This window comes from Aspergillus uvarum (assembly GCF_003184745.1).
Source record: "Aspergillus uvarum CBS 121591 unplaced genomic scaffold BO82scaffold_86, whole genome shotgun sequence".
NCBI classification, from domain to species: Eukaryota; Fungi; Ascomycota; class Eurotiomycetes; order Eurotiales; family Aspergillaceae; genus Aspergillus; species Aspergillus uvarum.
In genome coordinates this window covers 65,786-88,312 of record NW_020291383.1, presented here as the reverse complement: position 1 = coordinate 88,312, position 22,527 = coordinate 65,786, and the positions used below count along the sequence as shown (strand labels likewise).

The 22,527-nt window shown below is 55.0% G+C and overlaps 10 protein-coding genes across 10 annotated transcripts; 5 read left to right on the top strand and 5 right to left on the bottom strand.

Moving 5' to 3' along the window:
* Positions 1-581: 581 nt before the first annotated feature.
* Positions 582-2,033, top strand: BO82DRAFT_407183 (putative cell wall protein; the record flags this gene model as incomplete). The annotated part of the gene is made up of 2 exons (XM_025639617.1): positions 582-665; positions 717-2,033. The coding sequence occupies 2 exons, from the start codon at positions 582-584 to the stop codon at positions 2,031-2,033; spliced, it is 1,401 nt and encodes a 466-aa protein (XP_025486585.1).
* A 439-nt stretch (positions 2,034-2,472) lies between these two features.
* On the bottom strand, positions 2,473-4,362 carry BO82DRAFT_359198 (ATG3/ATG10 family protein). The gene is made up of 2 exons (XM_025636508.1): positions 3,502-4,362; positions 2,473-3,433 (listed from the first exon to the last, which is right to left on the bottom strand). The coding sequence occupies exons 1-2, from the start codon at positions 4,077-4,079 to the stop codon at positions 2,875-2,877; spliced, it is 1,137 nt and encodes a 378-aa protein (XP_025486584.1). The 5' UTR covers positions 4,080-4,362; the 3' UTR covers positions 2,473-2,874.
* Positions 4,363-4,461: 99 nt separating this feature from the next.
* Positions 4,462-6,058, bottom strand: BO82DRAFT_321990 (putative cyclin). Its single transcript, XM_025632752.1, has 2 exons — positions 5,606-6,058; positions 4,462-5,504 (listed from the first exon to the last, which is right to left on the bottom strand). The coding sequence occupies exons 1-2, from the start codon at positions 5,864-5,866 to the stop codon at positions 4,866-4,868; spliced, it is 900 nt and encodes a 299-aa protein (XP_025486583.1). The 5' UTR covers positions 5,867-6,058; the 3' UTR covers positions 4,462-4,865.
* BO82DRAFT_378861 (pectin lyase-like protein) lies at positions 5,990-8,346 on the bottom strand (the record flags this gene model as incomplete). Its single annotated transcript, XM_025637657.1, has 4 exons — positions 5,990-6,014; positions 6,909-7,076; positions 7,128-7,354; positions 7,405-8,346. The coding sequence occupies 4 exons, from the start codon at positions 8,344-8,346 to the stop codon at positions 5,990-5,992; spliced, it is 1,362 nt and encodes a 453-aa protein (XP_025486582.1).
* Positions 8,347-9,166: 820 nt separating this feature from the next.
* On the top strand, positions 9,167-11,323 carry BO82DRAFT_407179 (carboxylesterase; the record flags this gene model as incomplete). The annotated part of the gene is made up of 6 exons (XM_025639616.1): positions 9,167-9,626; positions 9,694-9,810; positions 9,860-9,943; positions 10,007-10,051; positions 10,106-10,199; positions 10,252-11,323. 6 exons carry the CDS (start codon positions 9,167-9,169, stop codon positions 11,321-11,323), a joined length of 1,872 nt encoding a protein of 623 aa, XP_025486581.1.
* A 1,198-nt stretch (positions 11,324-12,521) lies between these two features.
* BO82DRAFT_436688 (uncharacterized protein) lies at positions 12,522-14,730 on the top strand. Its single transcript, XM_025641133.1, has one exon. It carries the CDS (start codon positions 12,949-12,951, stop codon positions 14,488-14,490), a length of 1,542 nt encoding a protein of 513 aa, XP_025486580.1. The 5' UTR covers positions 12,522-12,948; the 3' UTR covers positions 14,491-14,730.
* Positions 14,731-15,066: 336 nt separating this feature from the next.
* On the top strand, positions 15,067-17,307 carry BO82DRAFT_387356 (translocon subunit SEC61). The gene is made up of 5 exons (XM_025638304.1): positions 15,067-15,226; positions 15,316-15,416; positions 15,474-15,641; positions 15,703-16,778; positions 16,832-17,307. Exons 1-5 carry the CDS (start codon positions 15,217-15,219, stop codon positions 16,911-16,913), a joined length of 1,437 nt encoding a protein of 478 aa, XP_025486579.1. The 5' UTR covers positions 15,067-15,216; the 3' UTR covers positions 16,914-17,307.
* Positions 17,179-19,250, bottom strand: BO82DRAFT_359190 (bifunctional ornithine acetyltransferase/N-acetylglutamate synthase). The gene is made up of 2 exons (XM_025636507.1): positions 18,472-19,250; positions 17,179-18,389 (listed from the first exon to the last, which is right to left on the bottom strand). Exons 1-2 carry the CDS (start codon positions 18,960-18,962, stop codon positions 17,468-17,470), a joined length of 1,413 nt encoding a protein of 470 aa, XP_025486578.1. The 5' UTR covers positions 18,963-19,250; the 3' UTR covers positions 17,179-17,467.
* A 209-nt stretch (positions 19,251-19,459) lies between these two features.
* Positions 19,460-21,565, top strand: BO82DRAFT_207193 (origin recognition complex subunit 2). The gene is made up of 2 exons (XM_025630663.1): positions 19,460-19,633; positions 19,699-21,565. Exons 1-2 carry the CDS (start codon positions 19,631-19,633, stop codon positions 21,442-21,444), a joined length of 1,749 nt encoding a protein of 582 aa, XP_025486577.1. The 5' UTR covers positions 19,460-19,630; the 3' UTR covers positions 21,445-21,565.
* A 14-nt stretch (positions 21,566-21,579) lies between these two features.
* Positions 21,580-22,455, bottom strand: BO82DRAFT_359188 (uncharacterized protein). The gene is made up of 2 exons (XM_025636506.1): positions 21,921-22,455; positions 21,580-21,833 (listed from the first exon to the last, which is right to left on the bottom strand). Exons 1-2 carry the CDS (start codon positions 22,251-22,253, stop codon positions 21,681-21,683), a joined length of 486 nt encoding a protein of 161 aa, XP_025486576.1. The 5' UTR covers positions 22,254-22,455; the 3' UTR covers positions 21,580-21,680.
* Between the last annotated feature and the right edge of the window lie 72 nt (positions 22,456-22,527).

Genomic DNA, 22,527 nt, shown 5'->3' with positions numbered 1-22,527 from the left:
GCATCGGCAACCATGTGTAACTACTAAATTCATTTTATTCTATCGGTCCCTCACTACGGAGTACTTTTTGTTGTTTGATTAATTTGTTGGCCGAGCAGCAGCGATGAGTCTGCGGCTCCTTGCATCGACCCCGGCCGGAGCAAGCTACATCCCCACCTTATCTCCTTAGCCCCTTTGGTGAAGACAGGACTGCGACTGAAATTGTTCTAGGACGATCCGGACGGAGTGTGGCTGCTGCTGATAAGATGAGAGCTATTTGGATCGAGATCTTGGATCAATTGACGCCACTGTCTCGTGGGCCTTGCTTAGGCCCAATGGGGGTTGCCTGGCAATGGGTACAAGGTACAACCTCCTCCTAGAAAGGGCTATCCCAGGGTAACTCCCTTACGAGGCCCAGCTTCAGGGTATAAAGACCTGATAGATTCTGGTTGAGTCAAATCTTTCATCAGACTCATCATCGGCTGTCTTCGTCACAGCTTCCATTCTTTCTCTCCCATACACTCACTGACCGACATATTGCGGACTTTCTTTTAACTTACAATCACATTCTTTCTCAACTCTTTTCACGGATCTTCACTACGATGTACAACTCCAAGAGCCTTTCGGCACTCTTGTGTCTGGCCCTCGTCACTCCTTCCGCTCTGTCGGCACCTGTTGCCTCCAAGGTGAGTCGCTCTGAGCTGAACGTCCGGAAAATTCCAACTAACATATCGCAGAGTACAACCCTGGCCAGACGGCAATTCGACTCAGAGAGCTTCGCGGGTAGCGGCAGCGATATCTCCATTCCCGATGGACCCTACTACAACACGGCGAGCGCCGCCTCCTCTCGCTACCACGAAGGCAGCAGTAAGGACAGCGGATCGCATGAAACGGACGGCAACACCGCTGCAGGCCAGGCCTGGGATATTGGGATTCCGGACGGTCCCAGCTACACCGGAGGCAACGCCGCCTCCTCTCACTACCACGAAGGCAGCGACAAGAACGACGGTGGCAAGAGCGGTGGCTCGCATCAGTCGGACAGTACCGATGCAGGCCAATCTTGGAATATCGGGATTCCTGATGGACCCAGTGTCAACATGGGCAACTTCTACCATGTGAGCCATGAGAGCTCAGAAGCACCTAAGCCTGAGTCTAAGCCCGAGCCCAAGCCCGAGCCCAAGCCTCAGCAACCGGAAACCACAGAGCCGGCATCACCACCTCCCTCACCATCGCACAATGAGCCGGCCCCTCCTGCTCCTGCTCCTCAGACCTCGGAGGCACCCAATCCCAACCCTTCTGCTGTGGCTCCTCCTACCCATGAAGGACCCGGAACTGCACCCGTCCCTGCCCCTCCGTCCCCTCAAACCCCGACCACCGCCCCTGCTCCTCCCCAGGAAAAGCCTGCGGGTCCTTCTGAGCCTGTTGCTCCTGTCCCTGCTCCTGTTCCTGCCCCGGTTGATGTCTCTCCTGTTGAGAAGCCTGCTAGCCCTGCCCCTGCTCCCGAGGCTGAGAGCCCTGTTGCCGAGGAACCTGCTGAGGATTGCCCTTCTCCTGAGTCTGAGGAGGGAGCTGCTCCTAGCCCTGCTCCCGAGACTGCTCCTGAGACTGCTCCTGAGACTGCTCCTGAGTCTGCTCCTGAGTCTGCTCCTGAGTCTGCTCCTGAGTCTGCTCCTGAGTCTGCTCCTGAGTCTGCTCCTGAGACTGCTTCTGAAACTGCTCCCAGCCCTGCTCCTGAGTCCGCGCCTGAGACCAGCCCCGAGTCTCCTGCTGAATCCGGCCCAGCACCTGGCCCTGAGACCGAAAAGCCTACCTCTACCCCCGCGTCTGCTCCCGCTCCCGCTACCGAAGCCAAGCCTGAATCTGCCCCCGAGTCCGCCCCCGAGACCCAGCCCCAGTCCGGCCCCGACGCTACCGCCGCCGCGCCCAGCAGCCCCGAATCCAGCCCCGCCACGGAGCCCAAGACAGCTCCCGAGGTGCCTGAGAACGAGAACAAGCCTGCCCCTGCGCCTGTGTCCCCGCCACTCCCCGCCTACACTTGTCAATGTCCTGCCTAAATCCTTTAAATCCGGTATGATTTGTAGTGGCAAACTACATGCAGCGCTTCGAGCACGTCTTCTTTTCTCTCTCAACACTCAGCGATCTTTTTTTTCTTTTCTTTTCTTTCATACTTTCCCTTCTCTATACAAATTTCTGGCCGATCATGCGCTGCTTCTCAACGGAGCAAAACCGGAGCATTTACTGGTGTGCTCATCCGTCGACTCCTAGCATGATGTGTAATTTTTTCGTCGGAACTGAATGGGCGACACGCTTTTTGTTTTCTGATATTACTAGCTTTCTAATCACGACGACCTCTCACTTATTCAGTCAATTCTGTGGTTTTCGATTTATGGGAATGATAATCTATTCGGTATTTAGGAATGCTATTATCATTATTATCACTATGGGATTCCAGATTGGTAGGGTTTTATTTCCGATTTCAGCTTACATCGTGGGTCGGATTCTTCATGGCTCGTTCGCTTGCTAGTAGAGTTTTGCAGTTTGCGAGAAAAAGAAGATGGGAAAAATGAGGGGAAGATGAACTGGTGGAGGGCCGGGATTCATATTGCTTGAGGGAGCAGACGAACGGTTGTCACGTCTCGCCCAGGCAAACAACCCCCTTTGAGAGGGGGCAGATGACAAACAGTAACCAGGCTTATTAGCGACCCAGAAATACTTACACAACAGAGAATAGAGAGCAAAGTCGAATGGTCGTTAGTGAGTAGATAAGTAAAGTCAAGTCAAGTAACCACGAATTAAAACACAAACGCCCAAACCGGAACCCAACTCCTCATGCCTACTACACCTACCCGAACTCAACAACAACACACACAAAACAAAAACGACGCACCCAAACTTTCAAACCCCCATCGTAAAATCATGCTCAATCCCCGGCGTCACACTGGCAATGAACTTCAAAAACACCACCAGATACTGATCCACCCGGATCGCAAACTGCTCTTCTTCCTCTTGTTCTTCATCGTGGTCATGCTGCAGCACCTCCCACTCATCGCCGCCGTGTCTCTCCGTTTTTGGGGTAGCATCGTGCAGGGAAAGCCCGCGCACGGGATCGACCAGCCCTTCCGCCTGGGTCTCTTGCTGCTGTTTTTGCTGGGCGGCGGCGGCAGCGGCTCGCACCTTCTCGCGTCGAATCTTCAGCGCGGCGTCTGCGCGGTCCAGGAGGGTCTTCATGACCGAGGCGTGGCGGCAGGGGTGCACGGTGGCCATCTTGACATTTCCATCAAACCAGGGGAAATCCTCTAGCGTGACGGTCTTGTCCTTGTAGTCGCCGACGATGTCCTCCATCATGAGCGGGGGCGGGAGCGGTTCCGAGGGCGAAAGGTAGCCCGAGAGGTAGAGGCGCGGGGTGCGGTAGAAGTTGCTGTAGGTGATGTAGAGGTTGTAGGTTCTTGTTGGTCTGGGGGGAGGGGGGGCATCATCAGTATTCCGTTGAAAGGTGAAAGTGGGGGGAAGGGCAGATCCTACGTCGAAAGCCCCGAACTCTTTCCGACCGGCTCGCGGATAATCGCCTCCTCGTCGTCATCCTCATCCTCCATGTCGGGGATTTCTTCTTCTTCGGCTTCCTCTTGATCGGCACGGTCGGCCACGTTCCCCGCTTCGTCGACGGTGCGGATATCCCCTATCCGGCCTCCAGCGCTACCATCAGCGCTCCCTCCCTGGGCTTGTGTTGAGGAAGAACCACCACCAGTCCTCAACCATCCCTCCTCCTCATCACCTGCGGCATCTGCATCATCCCCGAAAAGCATATCCCGAACAATCTCCTCCTCCCGCCCGGCATCCCCGGCGAAATCATCGTTCAACCGTCGGTGGCACGGCACGCCCCGCGTCACCAGGAACTGTTTGCCGGCCGGTAGGTACGAGACGCGCTTCGCCGGCGAGGAGGCGTCCGCCCACGCCCACGACGGGAACTTGTAGACCAGGTAGTCGCCGGCGAGCACGAACTCTTCGGGTGTGATTTGGCCGGTCGTGCGGAAGGTCGAGGTGCGGGAGATTGGGGCCAGGCGGTCGCGCCAGGTGCTTAGGGTTGAGTGGAGGATGTTCATTTTGGGAGAGGTTGGGTGGGTTGGTGATGAACTTGGAGGGGGTTGTTGGGTTGCGTTGGTGTTGGGCCGTGGGGTTTCAGTTTGGGTGTGGGTGTGGGCTTCGTTTTGTGGTTGTGAGGCTGTAGTGGGTAAGCTTTGATTCAGAGCAGTGTAGTCCAGTTAGTTGTGGTTGGAGTTGTGGTTGGAGTTGTTGTAGAGAGAGATAGTAATCGAGAAGTATGTCAGGTTGGCGGTGAAAGGGAAGTAGGGGGAGATGAGGGGTGACGTTGATCCCGCTGGTGACTCGGCCCTGCGGCACGCGGGGCTTATCGCTACTTATCATGTGGCTGAACTTATTACGGTACACTATGCACGTGAGCGTGAGTCCCTACTTGAGTGCAAGATTTCATCATATGGGTGCATAAGAATACCTCATTTCACTTTCTCGGATCATCTACTACTCACATCATTCTGTCTTAGGTCCAGCTTGCCTCTCCAGCTGGTGCGTCCCCGATCCGAGAGCGCCACCTCCCGGGTTCGTAGCGCCGCTACGGCGACACGAATAGGTCCCATCACTTTCCAGCTGGATGACAAGGCTTCTCCGGCTGGCAGCCGGGCAGGTGAGAACCCCTTGGGGGACTCTTGTTCTTTGCAAGCCGGACCCGATCCCAGAGCTGGACCTTGGACGCTCGACCGCTCTCCGCCGGTCTCCAGCAGTGGGCTTCGAGTCCCAAGCCAGCTAGCAAGCTGTGTCTTTCTCATGATGTTGAAGGGATAGCTTCAATCCACGTTGACCACCATCTCAATTCACTCCCCCTCCACACGCCTCCGCTCAATCTCCGCCTCCACCTCCTCGACCGTCATCGGCACCGCCCGCCCCTTCCACTTCTCCAACTCCGCCCTCGCGAAACCCTCCATACTGCGCATCGCCACCACCAGGAACCCCAGCTCCTCGCGATCCACATCGAACACCTCCCACCACTCACTGTTCACCAGCTTGGCCCCTTCCTCCCGCGCCGCCAGGTAGATCGCCGCCACCGCCAGCGCATTCGGCTGGTGCGTCACGTACAGAAGCTGCGGCGACAGGAGCGCCGCGTTCAGGTGCTCAAACACCCGCCGCGCCACCGCCGGTGCCGCCACCCCCAGCGTCTGCAGGTACGTCAGCGACACCGTGTGCGGCAGCACGACGTGCGTGTTGAACCCCAGCGTCCGCAGGATGCGCGCCTCCGTGCGCATCAGCCCCAGCCGCCGCGCCTGGTACTGTCCCTCCGTGAGCACGTAGGTCTCCGGGTTCGGGGGTTCTTTGGTGATCGGGCTCGGGTTCGTGCACCACAGCGGCGACGCTTCTTTGGACAGCAGGAAGCCGTAGACGTTGAGGACGGAGCGCGGCGAGGTCGGCTGGAAGCTCAGTTTGGCTGTTAGGTAGAGCGCCGCGGCAGAGATATCCTGCGTAGATGATTGAATTTTTAGTTTTGCGTCAACTCTAGTTGTGTTGTTTTGTAGGGCCTGGCTGGGGTGAAGTAATATGGAACAGGGAACGCCATTACCTGCACGTTGTATATCCGAAGACTCCCTCCTTCGGATCCGATCCAGAACCGCGTGAATGTGACAATGGCCTGCGCGATGATGTCCTGCGATAACCGGAGATACACTCCTGCTGCTTGCGTGAGGAGGGCGCCGGCGAAGCGGATTGAGGCCTCGAGGTCCGGGGCGACCCCGTCGATGGAGGAGGACGAGTTGGAGAGTTGTTCGGGGGTCGCGAGCGCATTGCTCAGGAACTTGAGTCCGCTTGATGCTGGGGCTGCCATGGTCGGGTGTGGCGGAAGGGAAAGGTTCCAGAAAATGATTACAGAGAACGTCGTATCCGGGCGTTCGGGCAGAGTAACCCAGCGATGGTAGGCCGTATCGAAAGCTCTTATCGCGGTGTTGTGTTAACGCCGTTGATGCTGGGAATTGCTCGGGCAGAATAGCTGATCCTTCACCGCCTAATTACTTTTGCTTATGTAAGGAGTTGAGGAAACGACCTCGTCGATGGCTTGTGCATTTGCTTCTGCTTTGTTGTTTGAATGCTTGGAGTGAGTGAGACGGATGATTCTAGACATGTCAGTCCTGGTAGGGCCTCTGACATACATAATACTGTATTTGTGTATGGTTATGATGCACTGATGAGGCTTAGAATCGAAAGGGATTCCCAAACTTTGTAGCAGGCAGTATTTTTGGTGTAGATCAGACATCTGGACTACGAATGTATGGAAGCATTAGGAGTATTGATCATCTAAGCGATACACACCCTCCAACAGTAGCTTCGAGGTTAGTACTTTTGTCTACCTCTCGTTGAGTTGTGACCACAACATTTTGCAATAGAGTTGCACTCCAGCTATACATATACTTCCTAGTATACTTCCTAGTACTTTGCAAGATTTAGCGTCCACTCCGAGCAAATGTCGCGCTATATAATTAGACAATAGTATTGATATTTTGTCCAAAAAGTAAGAGAGAACACACTCCAAGCCAAATACTATATATCAAGTGGTAAACTTTTCACTGCCCGCGTGCACTCACACGCGAGGGCTCTAGTAATGACCCCCCTTATGTTGGTGGCTCCCCTTATGCAGATGAAACGCCTTGTGGTCATGGGGCTTTGAACCATGCCCAGGCTCCTTGTAATTCGACGAGCAAGAAGTCTGCCCTTCTTGACCAGAAACGCTAGCAGTCTGGCTAGAGGCAGGCGAGCTTGGGCTCTGCTGGCTGGCAGCCACGGCTGTGCTGATTGAAAGTGCCGACGATCCTGCCACGGCTGTGCTAGATGGAAGTGCTGAGGATCCTGCCACAGGTGTACTGGATGCGTACACCGAAGAGCTTGCTGCACCCAGACCACCAGGTCCGCTCAGGTGTAGAAGAGCGGAGTATGGAGATTGGCCCGGATAGAAGCTTGTTGGCATAGGGGGGATAGTATAGGAGGTATTGGCCAGCATCGCCGTGGTAATATCTTCGACCATCCAGGTAGTGGTATACACTCTGGCGACAAGAGGTTAATGTGTTGAAATAACTTGCAGAGAAAAAGCTTACCCGATAGATGACACCGTCTGATGTGCGGTATAACCAGTCGCGGCAGCGGTTGAGGCCGTTTCCAAGCATGCCCCATTTCCATAGGCATTCTCGCAAGCGTAGTAGACGTAGTCATCCTCGCTGGACATGTTCACATTCTCCAGATTGATATCCGTGCAGGGCACCTCGGATGCGCACTGGAGTCGAATAGCCGGACGTGCATTGTCCGACTTGTACCCATGCCAGTTCTGTCTAGAATTAGCATCCGGTCCCGCAGACCCTAAGAAGTTCGGTTCACCTTGAAGGTGAGGTTGGTGATTTCCACTCCATCTCCGTCATTTGCCGCTCCCCAGCTGGAGTCAATCGACAGCGGATAAGCGCCGCCGCGGACCGTGACCGTGTCCCAGGCGATGTTTCTGACCGTGCCGTTGCCCCCATTGTATTTGATAAAGCATGGTTCCGCATCGTTTGCATAAATATGTCGATAGTAGATGTCACGGATGTCAGTCCCCGTGCCGAGCGAGCCGATCGACATTCCACCGCTGAGATTGCAGTAAATGCTCTCAATCAAGAGGTTGGATGCAGGGTTCTTGACCGTCACGCACTCATCACCGTTGGTTGCCTCGATGTCGTGGATCCATACGTTGTCTCCCCAGACGTCAATCGCATCGGTACCCCCAAGGACGGTAGGCCCGCGCATGATGATGTTGTAGATTTCGCCATTGCTGACCGTGTCCAGGGTGAGGTAGTACGCAGGCGAGTCGACCAGCGCGAGACCATGCACGGAGAAGTTGCTCATGTCGTGGAAGCGCATGAGACGTGGGCCGTACTCACCTTGCGACAAGTACTCGGTGCCGTAGCCCTGGATAGCACCGCGGGAGTTGCCCGAGAAAAATTCAAAGTCTGTGCAACCGCGGAAGGAAAACATCGTGCTGCCCTCAGCCCCGGTGCGAAGAACCACCCCGTCGAGTTGCACGGCCGACGAGACACCATCCTTTAGCGCTGGAAACGTCGCCATGGAGAAGTTGCCGGGTGGGATATAAACCAGTCCGCCCTTGGCGCAGTCACCCCAAGCAGCTGAGAGAGCGGGGCCGATATCTGTGCCATTATCGGGAAAGCCACCGTAGTCGACGATATTGCAGACCTTGTTGGCCGCCTTGGAGGCATAAGAAGTCGTCGGGCCGACGGCGCCAGACAGCTGCGCGGCGGCCGGGAGGGAGAAGAGTAGGAATGTCAACATGTTGTCTTCACGTGGACTTGGGCGGGATCATGGTTAGTCGGCGAGAAAAGTTGAATTATATAGATCGTACGCCCTTCCCTTGATGCCTCCTTTCGCTGGCCACCCTTTCAACAGGTCCTCGGTGGATATCATGTCGAGTCCGTGACCGGAACTTGGCCCCGTGGGATAGTCGCTGTCGTTGTTTCAGATTGAGTTATCACGCGCTTCGCTTAGATCGTAGACGAACCCGATGACAGCTTTCGTGAGATCGACAGATCTGCGGCCGCGGCCCCTGATAATATTCCCACAAGTTGGTGGTTGGCTGAACTTAGCGTGAGCTATTGGACCCGGCGCCTCAACAGGAGTTTGACAGCATTGAGCCATTGACATGGCATCGGCCAAAGTTCATACATGACTCGCAGAATATCGGGAAAAATCCTCGGCTATTGAGAGACTGAGTAATCTTCAGGTGCAGCTTGCAACAACGGACGTGAAGAAGCATTCGTCGTCATCTTCGGCGGGGTCAGTTGTGGAGCCAACGGCACTTGGCAGAGATACCGAGTACCATATACTATGGGAGCTGCTTTGCAAAGAAGTCAATAACCAAATATGAGCGTCAATTTCATGGAATGAGACTCATCGCTTCGGCCATTAGGATGCAAAAGATGGACAGATTTGCTGACCGGAAATGCCGGTTAACAGTCAGCACTAATTGAACCAACACCCATTGTGTCATCACCGACACTTCTGACCCTCAATCCTAATGCTGCTTTCAGATAGATGGCCTGTAAGCACCTGCTGATAGTTATTTTTTCAACACCGGTACTTAATGTCTCAAGCCATGACCACACTCAAGATAAATCTTCTCTTTGGCGTTGTTGCTGTGGCGATAAGTCTCATCACAGCATATTACTCACAGATCCGTCATCATCTTTTGGAGAGAGCAAGCATCCTCATCGTTAGTGCATCCATCTTTCCACCAACGGTCAAAGATTTCACTCGCGACATCAAATACATTGGCAGTCGTACTCCTGGAGTTGAGCACTTTCAGAATGTTTTTTATGCAGAAGAGCCAACCGGTCAACGACGATTTGCACCTCCAGTCCCACTAAGCCCGCCCAAGAAATCCATCATTGATGCTAGCAAGTCTGGTGCTTGGTGTCCTCAAGGCATGGGAGATATACTACCCTTCACCAGCCAAGTGAACAATATCAGTGAGAATTGTCTGAGCCTGCGAATTGCTCGACCTCCTGGAGTACACAGCAATGCGAAGCTACCGGTTGCGGTCTGGTTACATGGAGGTTTGTCCGGTCATCTCTGTCAATAGGACAAGGGAGATTGTTTCTCACAACTTGTCTTCCGGGATAGGGGGCCATGCGCTGGGATCAGCGTCCGATATTTTGTACACGCCAGACGGCTTGGTCAGAGCAGCTGCTGCGGCAGGGAAACCATTGATTTATGTTGGTATCAACTACCGCTTAGGAAGTAAGAGTCGCTCGACTTTCTGCGAACTTGCGGATACTGAGTCACATAGTATTTGGCTTCGCCACAAGCAAAGCAATGATTGAGACCAAGCAGACAAATGCAGGTTTGCGCGATCAGCGAGCTGCATTGCAGTGTAGGTCTCATGCCTTCGTTAAAGTGTCCAGACGACTTCCGTTGGGGAACTGATATGTCCCAGGGGTACGTGATCACATTGAAGTATTCGGGGGTGACCCAGATAGAGGTATCACTTCCACAGTCTTTACCTAGACGCGAGATGATTGACCAGTTCATTCAGTGACTGCTATCGGCCAGAGCGTGGGAGCCAGCGACATCGGCCTGCATCTGACATCATTCAATGGCTCCCAGGACGTCCCTTTCCAGCAAGCAATGTTAGCCTCTTATAGATAACACTAGGTTCCCACACTGACTATCACAATGTAGGATGATGTCCGGCGCACCCGGTGTCAATTTCAACAGCGACCCGGCCTTCGTTGCGAACAACACTGTCGCCATAGCTAGGCGAGTAGGATGCGCCAAAGACGATGACGGCCATTCCATTGAGACCCTAGAATGCCTGCGGGCTGTCCCAGCTGACTTACTGACCAATGTAACTGTCAATGAGGCCCGAAAAGCCCGTCCCCCATTTGGTGAAGGATACTTCTACCCGACTATCGACCATGACTATCTTAACGGCAGGCCGTCCCAGCTGATGCGTGCCGGTAAGTTCGTCAAGAATATCCCCATAGTAGCATCGTGGGTGACCAATGATGGCGCTTGGTATGCATCTCCGCAGACATCCACAGATGAAGACGTCCTTGGTAGCTTTGGGCTCTGGCTACACGGCCTTTCTCAATCAACGAAAGAAAAGCTCCTGCAATTGTATCCAGTGGAAGATTTCAACCACATGGTCCGCCAAGACTATGATGGTGAGACCTCACCGCACTATTACCGTGCCGCGCAGATGAGTCGAGATATCTGGTTCACCTGCCCAGTATTGGACTTTTCATGGCAGTATGCCCAGACCGGAGGCTTAGACGCATCGCGGATCTGGTTGTATGAGCACAATGCGACAAGATTTGCACCTGTCTTTGAAGCAATGGGTGTGCCTATGTGGAGAGTGGCACACCTCAGTGATATCCCATATGTGTTCAATAACCTGCACCTAGAAGGGGGTGCAGATAACTCGTTGCAACAACTGGCGCTGAGTGAGACGGTTAGTAAGGCGATTATCGGGTTTGTGCATGACGGTAGGCCGGGAGGAGAGGGTTCTGGTTTGCAGGAATGGTCATCTGCATATCCGACTATGCTTGATGAGCAACGATCAAGCGAGAGCGCTAGTAGGCTGTCGATTCAGGTCATCGGAGGTCCTCTGGGTTTGTCGGAGGTGGCGATAGGTAGAAAGGAGGAGATCGGTGTGATGACGGTAGTACAGCAAGCATTAGCGTGGGAAAATTTGTTTGATCGGTGTGACTTTATCAACAGTCCTCAGATGAGAGATGAAGCTGGAGTTTGAGATCAGGCAGTAATTGCTTTCTGGTTCTGTTGATTCGAGCAATTCATGACATTGTGCTTTGATGGGATGCAGGAAGTAACTTAGATGTCCAGGAATTGGCAATACTGGCAACAAGACTACATCTGATATCGCGTCTAGTAGACCTCTGAGATCCAAAAATTGGCAGAAGCTTAATTAGCTTATGGAAGAAGGAGGTAGTTGAATTGGAGAGAAACCGAAGAACATGTGACCCCTCCTCGCCTTAGGCAGAAGTCTATCTAAATTACCCACGACGGGAGGACGGATTCCCTAACTTTCCCACGGTTCGCAGCCTTTACCGCAAAGCCATCATCCAAGGTACGATTCATGATCTACTTATATTCTCCGACAATTGGCCAGTCATGTCGTTCCTACACAGTGCAGGCACACAGAGGTACTCCTGACAACTGACAGCCGATGCGACCCTTTGCGCAGGGATCGCCTCCTTTCCTGTATGTCACGCAGGCAATATCCCCCTACCCCGAGATTGCTCTAATCTCTCCTCAGGGGCCGTGGAGCCCTTTCGGAAAAAAGTACGCATGAAACGGGGACCCCAAGAATCCAGACCTTTCATGTCAGGCCTCAGAGGTCAAGCGAAAAAAAAGGGGGGGTGAGTGCTTTCGTCGCTGCGTTGATGATGGCGTCAATGATTTACCAGCCTACTCAGTCGTCACAGAAACCATTGTATTTTGGTCACGACCGCAGATGACGTCGTTAGAGTCGAGCAGTGTAATGTGGACTCTGCGGACTGTGGATTTGTATCTTGCCCGATCAATACTCTTCTTCCACGGGCCAATGGAACTGCCCTGACAACAACGACAACGGCCCAACGCACCCTGTCACTGCTGGATCGACTTATTTTGCTTTTATGACTCGCTAGCTAATTGCCATTGCCTCATTGTGATAGTGGGGAAATATTCATAAGCAGTTCCCAGTCCAGCCACCGTAATTTTTGTGGTTGGCTGCCCAGGTTGAGAGTTGCTAAGAATATACACCCAACCTCGCGAGATTTTGCGCCGTCTGGATGTAAACAGCCGTTTCCGGGGTCTCATATGATAATGAGCACTTCTCGATTACTCGGATTACAGCCTAACACATTCTGGTCCACAAGTTTAATGAGATTGATCCATCGACTATTGTATAACGTGCAGAATCCTTAACACTGGTCGCTGACAGGGGCACGTGCGGGCTCGCGCACTATCGCTATCGCTCGGCGGCCGATTCCATCATCCTGAGTAAACATCTCCCTAGATCGCCCCCTTCCCCAAGAGTCCCTGCCTTCGCCATACGGAACCTCATTGAGGCTTGCTTTATTGCTGCTGCTACCCGCTGTCAATTGGTCATACTGCGTTTGCCGTCACCCGCATTAACCTGAAAGGAGGCTGCAACGGGGAAAAAAAAGAGAGAGCTTCGGGAGCTACTCGTTTCATTGCCCCTTTTGCTTCTTAGCTGCTATCAAGTGCGGCATACGTGACCGTGCATTGGAGCGGACAACATATCGACGTGGCATTCCAGTCCGTGTCCAAGTGGTGCGACAGACTACATCCCTTCATCATTCCAGGTCCCCATCCCTTCCCACCACCCAGTCAGGTTCCGACTTATCAGTCATGCTACAAGACGTCGAACACCCGTCATCTACAGCCACGCCTGCTGTTGACAGCCTGAAACCCTCGTCGCCCGCAATGGCCCCGACCGGAACAGAGGAGGGAAGCTGCCCGCCTGACGAGGCTGCTGTTCGACCGTCCCACCTGAGCATCCCTGCAACCTTATTAGCACAGAGCTCGGATACCGTATCCCCACTACCGGCGAAACAATATCCTTCGCACGCGTCCCTCCACCGCCGGTCAAACACCGAAATCATACAGCGGCACGCCCCTCTTCCCTCTCGAAAGCTTTTCTCCGACCAGTCCAAAACGTTCGAAGACCTCGACAGCGCGAACCCTCGTCCCAGTCCCCCGACCGAGAATACCGCACGCCGCAGGCTTGAGGAAGGTGCGAAACGTCTATCTGGCTGGTTCCAAGGCAAATCGCAGCCCGTGAATCTGGGAGTAGGATATCAGGCCGACGAACCGGACGACGAGGAGGACGCCATGGAGCGACGAGGTGCTCGTGAGCCGTACGTGATGCCCACAGCTCCGACTGGCCTCACTAGCCGGGCACAGAAGCGGATGACGGCACCTTCGCCTTTGAAGCAGGTCACTTCGTCGAGTCCGTTCTCATTCTTCGGGTTGAAACGCCAAGGGGAAGCCAGGCTTGAGCTTCCTGAGCCTGCGCACGACGAGTTTCTGAACCTCGACATCAACGCTGCTCTATTCCCTCCTGGGTTCAGTAATCTAGAAGGTCGGGACGCTTTCGACGCATTACGGAGCAATGCGGATACCATTCTCAGACGACTACAAGCAGCTTATAAGCAACGGACTTTTGCCTTGCACGAAGTTTTGGCCGACAAGAGCGAAAAGCAAGAGGAACTCGAGATAACACGAACACGCATAGGTAACCTGAAAATACAACTGGACGGCATGGCCGAAAAGGTCATCCAGCAGGAGAAAGCTATGAAGGCCATGGCCGAAGAACTAGAGCAGGAAAGGCAGTTGCGTCGCAAGGAGGAAGATGCGCGTCGCCGCAGTGTTATGCTCATCAGATCAAGTGATGACGATGATAGCACATCAGACCTTGCCGCAGAGCTTCAGACACCCAAGCGTAGCATGAAACGGGCCAGCAATGGTACCTTCACAAGCGATTCCGGGTTTGACTCTGGAGACGAGAGTCTCGCGGAGAGTGTCTTCTCCCGGCGCGAGGTGCTCGAATCACCTGCCTCAACCGTTGCGCCATCCCCGAACATCTCTCAAGTCACCTTGTCGACTCCCACATCAGTACCTGTGAAATCGAGTCCGAAGAAAGAGCTGAAGCCTGCTCCGACCCCACCAGCGCGCCAATCGACGTACGATCGGGTCATCAAGGGTCTCACGCCTAAGGGAATCACAAGCTCCTGGAACAACTCCTCCAAGTGCAACATTTGCCATGGCGTCCCTTCCTCTGAAGCTTGGAGTGTCCTGGGTATTCTCAAGGAGGAGAACACAGGCCTCAAGGAAAGGCTGGGAGAACTGGAGAATGTGATCGATGACTGTTTATGTTTGGTTGGTCCCTGACCATAAGCTTGGTTATGACTCTTGAAGAGGACTTATCTGAGTCCCGAGTATCATCAGGAACAGAACAAGGAAGCTGCATTAAGTACAAGCTGTGTGGGTGTACAAAGCGAACGAAGCTGCTGGCTCGTTACTTGATATTTGGGAGGATTGAGGCCACTATATGTACTATTATACCTCGCAACTGCACCTGGAAGGTCTACACAATACCCTGTGCTGAAAGATAGATTACGAATTTCATATATGTCAAGTAATGACAGTCCATTGGATGCAACTCCAGCAAGCAGCGAGCAATCTGCTGATATTTGTAGATAAGTAGTGTCCTTAGTGATTTGGAGGAGATGCATTGACTTTTTGTAGGTGTGGTGAGTGCAGTGCCAGCTGAGGAGACTGGAAGGACCCTTGATGGGGTCAAACGGCCGTGGTCGGTGATGGAAGCGACCAAGTGGCCTCAACGGGGTTAGCGTGGCTGGAGAGTGAAAGTGGCCAGCGAGGCGACTCCCGCTTCCCTCTCAACTCCTCCGCTCCCCGAACCTCATCATTGCTTCCTCTCCCTCTCTCCCTCTCCTTTCCCTTCCCCCCCCCCATCCTTTCTTCTCATCTTCCCTTCTTCTTTTGTATTTCTTCCCCTCCATTCCTTCAGCTGGACTACGCCTTCAGCTTCTCTTTCTTTTTTCCTTTTCTCTTGTACCGTCTTCGCCCAGTAATCTTGGGAGAAAGACAGTCACAATGAGTGGACGTGAGTTCTGCACGCGATCGCATTCGTCTTCGCGACAGCGATCCCCCAACCTCATCAATGGATCAACAATTGCTAACATTGAATACTAGTTCGGTTTCTCGATCTAATCAAGCCCTTTACGCCCCTCCTCCCGGAGGTGGCAGCCCCCGAGACCAAGGTGCCCTTCAACCAGAAGTTGATGTGGACTGGTGTATGTGACACATTGTAAAATATCGACGAGATGGTCCGGCTAACAGATTGCCCACAGCTCACCCTGCTCATCTTCCTTGTCATGAGTCAGATGCCGCTGTATGGTATTGTCTCCTCTGACACTTCCGACCCGCTCTACTGGCTCCGTATGATGTTGGCCAGTAACCGCGGTACTCTGATGGAGTTGGGTATCACCCCCATCATCTCCTCCGGCATGGTCTTCCAGGTAAGCTCACTACAGCCGCGCCATTGATTGACAATCGCATACTTACAATGTGGATTCACAGCTCCTCGCTGGTACCCACCTCATCGATGTCAACCTTGACCTCAAGACCGACCGCGAGCTCTACCAGACTGCTCAGAAGCTCTTCGCTATCATTCTGTCCTTTGGTCAGGCCTGCGTGTACGTGCTGACTGGTCTCTACGGCCAGCCCAGCGATCTTGGTGCTGGTATTTGCGTTCTCCTGATCGTTCAGCTTGTCGTTGCTGGTCTGGTTGTCATTCTTCTGGATGAGCTTCTGCAGAAGGGATACGGTCTTGGAAGCGGTATCTCTCTGTTCATTGCGACCAACATCTGCGAGTCCATCGTTTGGAAGGCGTTCTCCCCCACGACCATCAACACTGGCCGTGGCCCCGAGTTCGAAGGTGCTATCATTGCTCTCTTCCACCTTTTGTTGACCTGGTCCGACAAGCAGCGTGCTCTGCGCGAGGCTTTCTACCGCCAGAACCTCCCCAACATCATGAACCTGCTGGCCACTCTCCTGGTCTTCGCCGCCGTCATCTACCTCCAGGGCTTCCGTGTCGAGATCCCCGTCAAGTCCTCCCGCCAGCGTGGAATGCGTGGATCCTACCCCGTCCGTCTCTTCTACACCTCCAACATGCCCATCATGCTGCAGTCCGCTCTGTGCTCCAACATCTTCCTGATCAGCCAGATGCTCTACTCCCGCTTCTCCGACAACCTCCTCGTGAGACTCCTCGGTGTCTGGGAGCCTCGTGACGGGACTGCTCAGCTCCACGCCTCCTCCGGTATCGCTTACTACATGTCCCCTCCCTTGAACTTCAAGGACGCTCTCCTGGACCCTATCCACACTGCCGTCTACATCACCTTCATGCTCGTTGCCTGTGCCCTCTTCTCCAAGACCTGGATCGAGGTTTCTGGCTCTGCTCCTCGTGACGTTGCCAAGCAGCTCAAGGACCAGGGTCTCGTGATGGCCGGTCACCGTGAGCAGAGCATGTACAAGGAGCTCAAGCGTGTCATCCCTACCGCTGCTGCTTTCGGTGGTGCCTGTATCGGTGCACTCTCCGTTGCCTCCGACCTTCTCGGTGCTCTTGGCAGCGGTACCGGTATCCTTCTTGCTGTGACGTAAGTCTACCACATGTTTGAATATTCTCGAAACATGGCTAACCCAACTTTAGCATCATCTACGGATACTTTGAGATTGCCGCCCGTGAGGGCGACATTGGCGCCGGCCTCCGTGGCCTCGTCCCCGGTAACTAAGCAGGGAGGCTTAGGGACACTTTCTGATGAAGTATGAGAAGAGGGATTGTGGGTTTTTATGTTTTTATATCTTCTTTTTATTTTCACCAGGTAGTGTGCGGCTGTGCCTTTGCAATCTGGATGGTTTGAATTCTTGATGAATGTATGGCTAGTCACCTATCTTTTTGTCTTGCTCCCTACGGGAAAAGTTGAAAAGTCACAGCTGTATATAGCACTACCTGGTCTGTAACCATATTCGATCAAAGACCTGAAAATTGCATTGGAAGGGCATTGAGCATCTGAGGTGACTCGGGTGGGAACCGCTTGATTAGTTTGTTTTGCTTGTAGCATGAGAAGCTCGCTTTACATCGCAGCACCCAGCTTGACTTCATGGGCCATGTTGCACTACCCGGCTAAGATGTTGTAGTATAGAAAAAGCGAACAGATGACCGTGACTCATATTAAGGCTCGCATTCAAAGAATAAATAATCCAAGCATTCTAACTGCGCTTTTTTGAGACAAACATCTGGCGAACCCACATAGACTCGTTTCAACCATATCAGACGTTGCAATGCTTAAGTCCGATAATCACCGTTGATGGTGACATACTCGTGACTGAAGTCGCAGAACCAGTAGACGGCCTCCTCGCCGCCGGCCCCCTGGGGACCGAGCTCGCCGCCGCCGAGATCGACGACGATCTCGAGGTCCTCCTCCTGGAGGATGACGGCGGCGCGGGCCTCGTCGACCTGCTCGGGCTCACCGTTGACGAGCAGCTTCAGCTCGGGGCTGCCGTCGACGGGCCGGAAGCTGACGCTGGTGCGCTCGGGGACGACGACGCCGTCCCGAACGCCCTGGGTGTAGCCCACCGCGCAGAGGATGCGGCCCCAGTTGGCGTCGCGGCCGTACAGGGCGGTCTTGACGAGCGGCGAGCGCGCGATCGTGCTGGCGATGAGCTTGGCCGAGTCGTAGTCCGGCGAGTTCTGCACGCGCACCGTCACGAACTTCGTGGCGCCCTCGCCGTCGCGCACCACCAGCTGCGACAGCGACTGCGTGAATTCCGTCAGCACCGTCTGCATCGCGGTGTAGTCGTCCGAGTTCTGGCTGTTGGTCACGGGCGCGCCGCCGGCGGCACCGTTGGCGAGGATCGCGATCGTGTCGTTCGTGCTCGTGTCGCCGTCTACCGAGATAGCGTTGAAGGACCGCGAGACGGCGTGTTTGAGGAGCGCCGAGAGTGCGTCCGCTGTGATGGGCGCGTCTGTGCACAGGACTCCGAGTAAGGTGGCCATGTTCGGGTGGATCATCCCCGCCCCCTTGGTCATGCCGGCCAGGCTGTAGCTGCGGCCGGGCGAGCTGGGCAGCGTGAAGGTTGTGGACAGGAGCTTCGGGAAGGTGTCGGTCGTGCAGATCGCGCGGGCCGTGCTGAGCCAGCTGTCATGCGTCGAGGAGAGAGTCGAGTGCGCGGTGGGGATCTTGGAGAGAATCTTGGAGATCGGGAGGCTGTTTGGTTGAGGAAGAAGGTTAGGCATGGTTTCAGGACGGAAAAATGGTGTTGTGGTTCCTGGGGCAGGGGAGTACGCACCGTTGTCCTATCACTCCGGTGCTCATCACCAGTGTGCTGGGTTCCTCCCCGCTGAGGCCGTGGCATTCATCCACCTTGGCTCCCATGTTGGTCGCATCCTCCAGTCCGCCCTTGCCGGTCACGGCGTTGGCGCACCCGGAGTTGATCACCACCGACCGGATGCCCTGACCTTGCCGGGTCTGCAAGATGTTGCGGCTGACCTGCACGGGGGCGGCCTGGAACTTGTTGGTGGTGAAGACCGCGGCCGCGGTACAGGGGGTCTCGGAGGAGATGAGGGCCAGGTCGGGGAACTTGGTGTTGGAGGCCTTGACGCCGACGTGGGTCCCCGAGACGGAGAAGCCCTTGGGGTAGGACCCGGACGAAGGGATGTACTTCTGCTTGGAGGCGGGGATGGCCATGTCGAGGGGTGCGGAGTAATGGCGCACCTGGCCCTTCACCATGCGGGTGAAGGTAGCCATGGTGGTGGTCGCCGACTGCGCGGAAATAGCCATTGGGGGCGGCTTCCTGGGCTGGAGAAAGTGAGGATTTAGTTAGGGTTCCAGCACTAGGTGTATAGGTGTAGAAGACACGCAATTGATATAGTCGTGGAAAATGATTTCGTCCTCATGACCCCCCGGGTACGTGGTCTGGGAGATTGGGTAGATATACACGGAGGCACTTGCAGTAGACAGCCCCGAAAATGACTCAGGGCGAATGGTAAACAAAATGACTCACTGGCTTATCAGAAGCTTCCAGCTAGCTCCTGCGTAGGCGAGGTGAACGCGCGAGACCACTGCCAGTCAACCACGACGAGAGTTGTCAATTGGGACGACGGACCGAAGCTCTCTCTTCGCTGCGTGAATTATATCGGCGAGTGAAACTGCCAGGGCCGGTCCCGCAGTGATGCGATGCACGGCGATGAGATGCCGCTTCCGATATCGCGGAGTCGGAAAAACCCTCGGTCCTATCGGTGGTGCTTCGAAGACGCGCCCAAGAAGGGCGAAAGCCACGAGGGTTGAACCGTACGGGAAGGCATTCCTCATTTCCTTGTGAAGAGAGAAGAGAAGCTGTGCTGCTTGGAGCTTACTTGCTGGAACCCCCTTGCGTCATATTGTTTCTCTTTCTTTTTCTTTTTTCTGTTCCTCATTAAACCTGGGGGTTGTTCCGGCTTGTTGTCTGGATGGTATTTCTTCACCGACCCGATTCCGCTCACCATTCTCAACCAAGTTAACTAAAATGAAACGCAAGCAACCAGATACGGACGAAGCGCGTGCTGTCTCGACGCCCAAGCGGCCGAGGACTACCGATGCACCGACCAATGGCGCCGTGAACGGGCATGTGGCCAGGGAAAAAACCCCTGAAGGCACCCCAGCGAAGAAAATAAAGTCGACTCCCAAGAAGCCGACCGCGGACACTCCAGCTACCCTGAAAGCCTCGGGATTGAAGACTCCCACACACAAGAACAAGGCGAAGGCTCTATTCTCGACGCCTACGAAACAGACCGCTGCGCCCGACACCCCGACCAAAGCTCGAAATGCCGACCGGTCCGCAAAGAAGAAGAGCGCTCGCCTGCTGCTGGAACAAGACGAAGATGAAATTTGGGATGGCGCCGATCGCCTCGCGGAGGAAATCCTGCAGGACGATGACGACACGGCCCTTCAGGAACCAACGCCAGCAAACTCAGCAACCAATGAAGATGGAGTAGTACCCTCCGTCGAGGCAGGATCCGAAGAGCCAGCAGCCGGGGATGCAGCAGCACCCACCCCCAAACGTCGAGCCGGACGACCAAAAGGCGCAAAGAACAAACGCTCTCCCACGCCCGAGGGCGAGCTCCCAGCGCACGAGCGCTACTTCTTCCAAAACCGGGCGGGACCGCCTCGGACGTCGAATAGCAATCTCAGCAAGGTGAACCTCCTGACGCACGAGGAGTATTTCGAGAAGATGGCGCAGTGGGTGGATCCGTTCCAGGAGGAAAAGGCCCTATTGCTGGACCTGCATTGCCGGTCCTTCCCCCAATGGGACTTCGAGTTCGACCAGGGGTTCAACATCTGCCTGTACGGCTACGGATCGAAGCGTCGATTGCTACAGGAATTTGCCGACTGGCAATACCGCCGCCACTCCCACGACAATGAAGACGACGACGACGACGGCACCACCTCCACCGCCGCCTCACTACCCTCCGTCGTTATTGTCAACGGCCACACGCCAGGCGTCTCGATCCGGTCCATCTTTGCGACGATTGTCACAGCGGTGCTGGGCGCAGACATCCCGTCGAAGATGGGCTCGCAGCCGCAAGAGGTCCTGGAACTGCTGCAGTCCAGCCTGAACGCCCGCGACTCGGATAGTCCTCCAATCACGGTGATCATCAACTCCATCGACGCCCCCTCCCTCCGCCGCGCCACGAACCAAGCCCTCCTCGCCCGCCTGGCCGCCACCCCGCAGATCAACCTCCTCGCGACGGCGGACACGCCCAACGTGCTCCTTATGTGGGACCTGAACCTCCGCGACCAGTTCAACTTCGTGTTCCACGACTGCACGACCTTCGCCCCCTTCGACGCGGAATTCGATGTTGTCGAGGAAGTCAGCGCCCTGCTCGGTCGCAAGGGCCAGCGCGTCGGCGGCAAGGAGGGCGTAGAATTCGTCCTGAAGAGTCTGCCCGAGAACGCGCGCAACCTGTACCAGCTGCTGCTGACGGAGCTGCTCTCCGCGTCGGACGAGGGCCATCTGTCGGACGACGAGGGGGAGGACGGTGGTGGTGGTGGTGGTGGTGCCCGAGGGGAGGATGCCGCCGGGATCGAGTTCCGCGCCCTCTACCAGAAGGCGGCCGAGGAGTTCATCGCGAGTTCCGAGATGATGTTCCGGACGTTGCTGAAGGAGTTCCACGATCACCAGATGATCACGTCGCGGATGGATGCGAGCGGGATGGAGATCCTGGGCGTGCCGTTGGCCCGGGAGGAGATGGAGGGCGTTTTGGAGGATTTGGTTTTGGCTTGAGCCAGCCCTGGTTTGCTGCAGCTACTGCCGCTGCATAATATGGAGCAGATGCGAATGTTTTCCTTGGAGCTCGACTCGCAACAATGATACCCTGTATTAGACAGATCAAAGAAAAATCTTGAATTTATATAATCGTGATAGTATTGGATTGGATGAAATATATTTGGTCCACCATCTATTCTACATCAAAACGTTCATCTCACCCCTAATACACCCACCACCACTAATAAGCCAAGCTAAAACTGCGCAAAAGCAGCCAACCCCATCGTGACCCCAAAGCTCAACTTAAAGGGGATATGCTTCGACACGGCGCCCTGCAAATCCACCCGCTTCACGTATTTCTGGAGAGTATTGACGGGCAGGATATTGTACCCCTTGGCCGCGGCCCACTACATGCCATCAAATCAATCAGTTAGGCAACTCAACTCAACCCGCTACCCTACCAGGACCTCCCCTGATAGGTGTGGGGAACGTACCTCAACAGCCACAATCCCCATCCCGATCAACACGACCAGCACGCGCGAGAACGCCCGCAAGCCCACGCCCACCACCAGCCCCAGCACGCTGCCCAGGCTCACCTGCCGCATGTTCGAGGCCGTGAGGATCGGGCCCGTGCGGCCTTGTTTGAGAATCGCGGGGTCCGTGGCAGGGACGGTCCAGTTGGTTTCGGGTGTGCCGGCGGGGGCGGAGTATTGGCATTGGAGGGGCGCGGCGCGGAAGGGCGAGAGCGGGTGCAGAGTGAAGGTGAGGCCGAGGCCGAGGGTGGTGCCTAACAGGGTGGAGGTTGTGCGCGAGAGGAGGAATGCCATTTTCTCTGTTTGTCCAGGTCGGTGGGTGTTGTTGCGGTTGGGGTTGGTTGGTGGGTTCGGGGTGCGGTGTTGTGCCACAGGATTGAGAGTTGAGGTCCTGGGGATTGATTTGCTGGTTGGTTTGAGAGGGCTTGAGAGAAATTGGAATTGGAGTTGCTGGGAGAGGTTGAGGAGAGATGCTTGCAGAAGGGGGAGGTGCTGGTGGTGTTGGAGTTGGAGATGCGGAGGAGGGAGGGAAGGAGCGGGCTGACGTCACTGGGGTCGGTCCGGGGGT

Excerpts from the sequence above, each read along its gene's own strand:
- BO82DRAFT_359188 (XM_025636506.1), bottom strand. The coding sequence starts at position 22,253 with ATGGCATTCCTCCTCTCGCGCACAACCTCCACCCTGTTAGGCACCACC. Across the intron at positions 21,834-21,920 it reads TGGGGATTGTGGCTGTTGAG|TGGGCCGCGGCCAAGGGGTA; the intron begins GTACGTTCCCCA and ends GATGGCATGTAG.
- BO82DRAFT_436688 (XM_025641133.1), top strand. The coding sequence starts at position 12,949 with ATGCTACAAGACGTCGAACACCCGTCATCTACAGCCACGCCTGCTGTT.
- BO82DRAFT_387356 (XM_025638304.1), top strand. Across the intron at positions 15,417-15,473 it reads AGAAGTTGATGTGGACTGGT|CTCACCCTGCTCATCTTCCT; the intron begins GTATGTGACACA and ends GATTGCCCACAG. Across the intron at positions 15,642-15,702 it reads CCTCCGGCATGGTCTTCCAG|CTCCTCGCTGGTACCCACCT; the intron begins GTAAGCTCACTA and ends GTGGATTCACAG.
- BO82DRAFT_359190 (XM_025636507.1), bottom strand. The coding sequence starts at position 18,962 with ATGGCTATTTCCGCGCAGTCGGCGACCACCACCATGGCTACCTTCACC. Across the intron at positions 18,390-18,471 it reads ACCGGAGTGATAGGACAACG|CCTCCCGATCTCCAAGATTC; the intron begins GTGCGTACTCCC and ends TCAACCAAACAG.
- BO82DRAFT_359198 (XM_025636508.1), bottom strand. The coding sequence starts at position 4,079 with ATGAACATCCTCCACTCAACCCTAAGCACCTGGCGCGACCGCCTGGCC. Across the intron at positions 3,434-3,501 it reads AAGAGTTCGGGGCTTTCGAC|ACCAACAAGAACCTACAACC; the intron begins GTAGGATCTGCC and ends CCCTCCCCCCAG.
- BO82DRAFT_321990 (XM_025632752.1), bottom strand. The coding sequence starts at position 5,866 with ATGGCAGCCCCAGCATCAAGCGGACTCAAGTTCCTGAGCAATGCGCTC. Across the intron at positions 5,505-5,605 it reads TTCGGATATACAACGTGCAG|GATATCTCTGCCGCGGCGCT; the intron begins GTAATGGCGTTC and ends TCATCTACGCAG.